Source organism: Sinocyclocheilus grahami, unplaced genomic scaffold, assembly GCF_001515645.1.
Source record: "Sinocyclocheilus grahami isolate Dianchi unplaced genomic scaffold, SAMN03320097.WGS_v1.1 scaffold8689.1, whole genome shotgun sequence".
In the NCBI taxonomy this organism is placed as follows: domain Eukaryota; kingdom Metazoa; phylum Chordata; class Actinopteri; order Cypriniformes; family Cyprinidae; genus Sinocyclocheilus; species Sinocyclocheilus grahami.
Genome location: NW_015512182.1, coordinates 8720 through 9290, shown reverse-complemented (window position 1 = coordinate 9290; position 571 = coordinate 8720). Strand labels below are relative to the sequence as shown.

General features: G+C 51.8%; 1 protein-coding gene across 1 annotated transcript in view; it reads left to right on the top strand.

Annotated features, from left to right (window-relative positions):
- Positions 1-16: 16 nt before the first annotated feature.
- The window catches only part of LOC107578076 (keratin-like protein KRT222), a 5060-nt gene continuing 4505 nt past the window's right edge, over positions 17-571 (top strand). The window contains exon 1 of the mRNA XM_016264068.1: positions 17-276. Within this exon, the coding sequence (XP_016119554.1) occupies positions 115-276 (162 nt within the window). The 5' untranslated portion in view covers positions 17-114. The remainder of the gene's footprint in view (positions 277-571) is intronic.

Here is a 571-nt window from a genome sequence, read left to right as displayed (position 1 = left end):
CTCTCTCTCTCTCTCGTTGGCTGACAGAGAGAGCTGGATCAGCACCAGCGGCGAGCAGTAGAGGAGTGTGATAGAGTACTAGTGCAGGTTGCTGCAGGAGAGGATGGCAGAGGAATGGATCTCTCCCGGACCAGCACCCAGTGCGACCACTCCAGCCCAGCCCAGAGCAGCCCTGACTCAGCCACACCACCAAATCCAGCCCCAGGCTCTGGTCCCGTTTCACAGAGAAGGCCCCAAAAGGATGCAACCAGCCCCACAGCTGCATTTCTGTCACAGGTACGAGTATTCGCTCTCTGTCTCTCCTTCAAACACTCTCTATGGTCTGCTGGCCAGGGCACTGCAGAGCGGTCGTAGTGTGTGTGTGCGTGAGTGAAAAGACTGCTAAGCAACCATTATTATTCTAAACCGAATGAGGGATGTCAGTCCTGTTGAGCATAACCATTGTCTTTTTTCTGTTTTCATTAGTAGGTGATTGTTTATTTGTCTTCCAGTGTGCTTGAGCAGAATTTATGCCCTCGCACAAAAGCATGGGCCATCGGCCTCGTAACTCTCCTTGAAAAACAACAACACA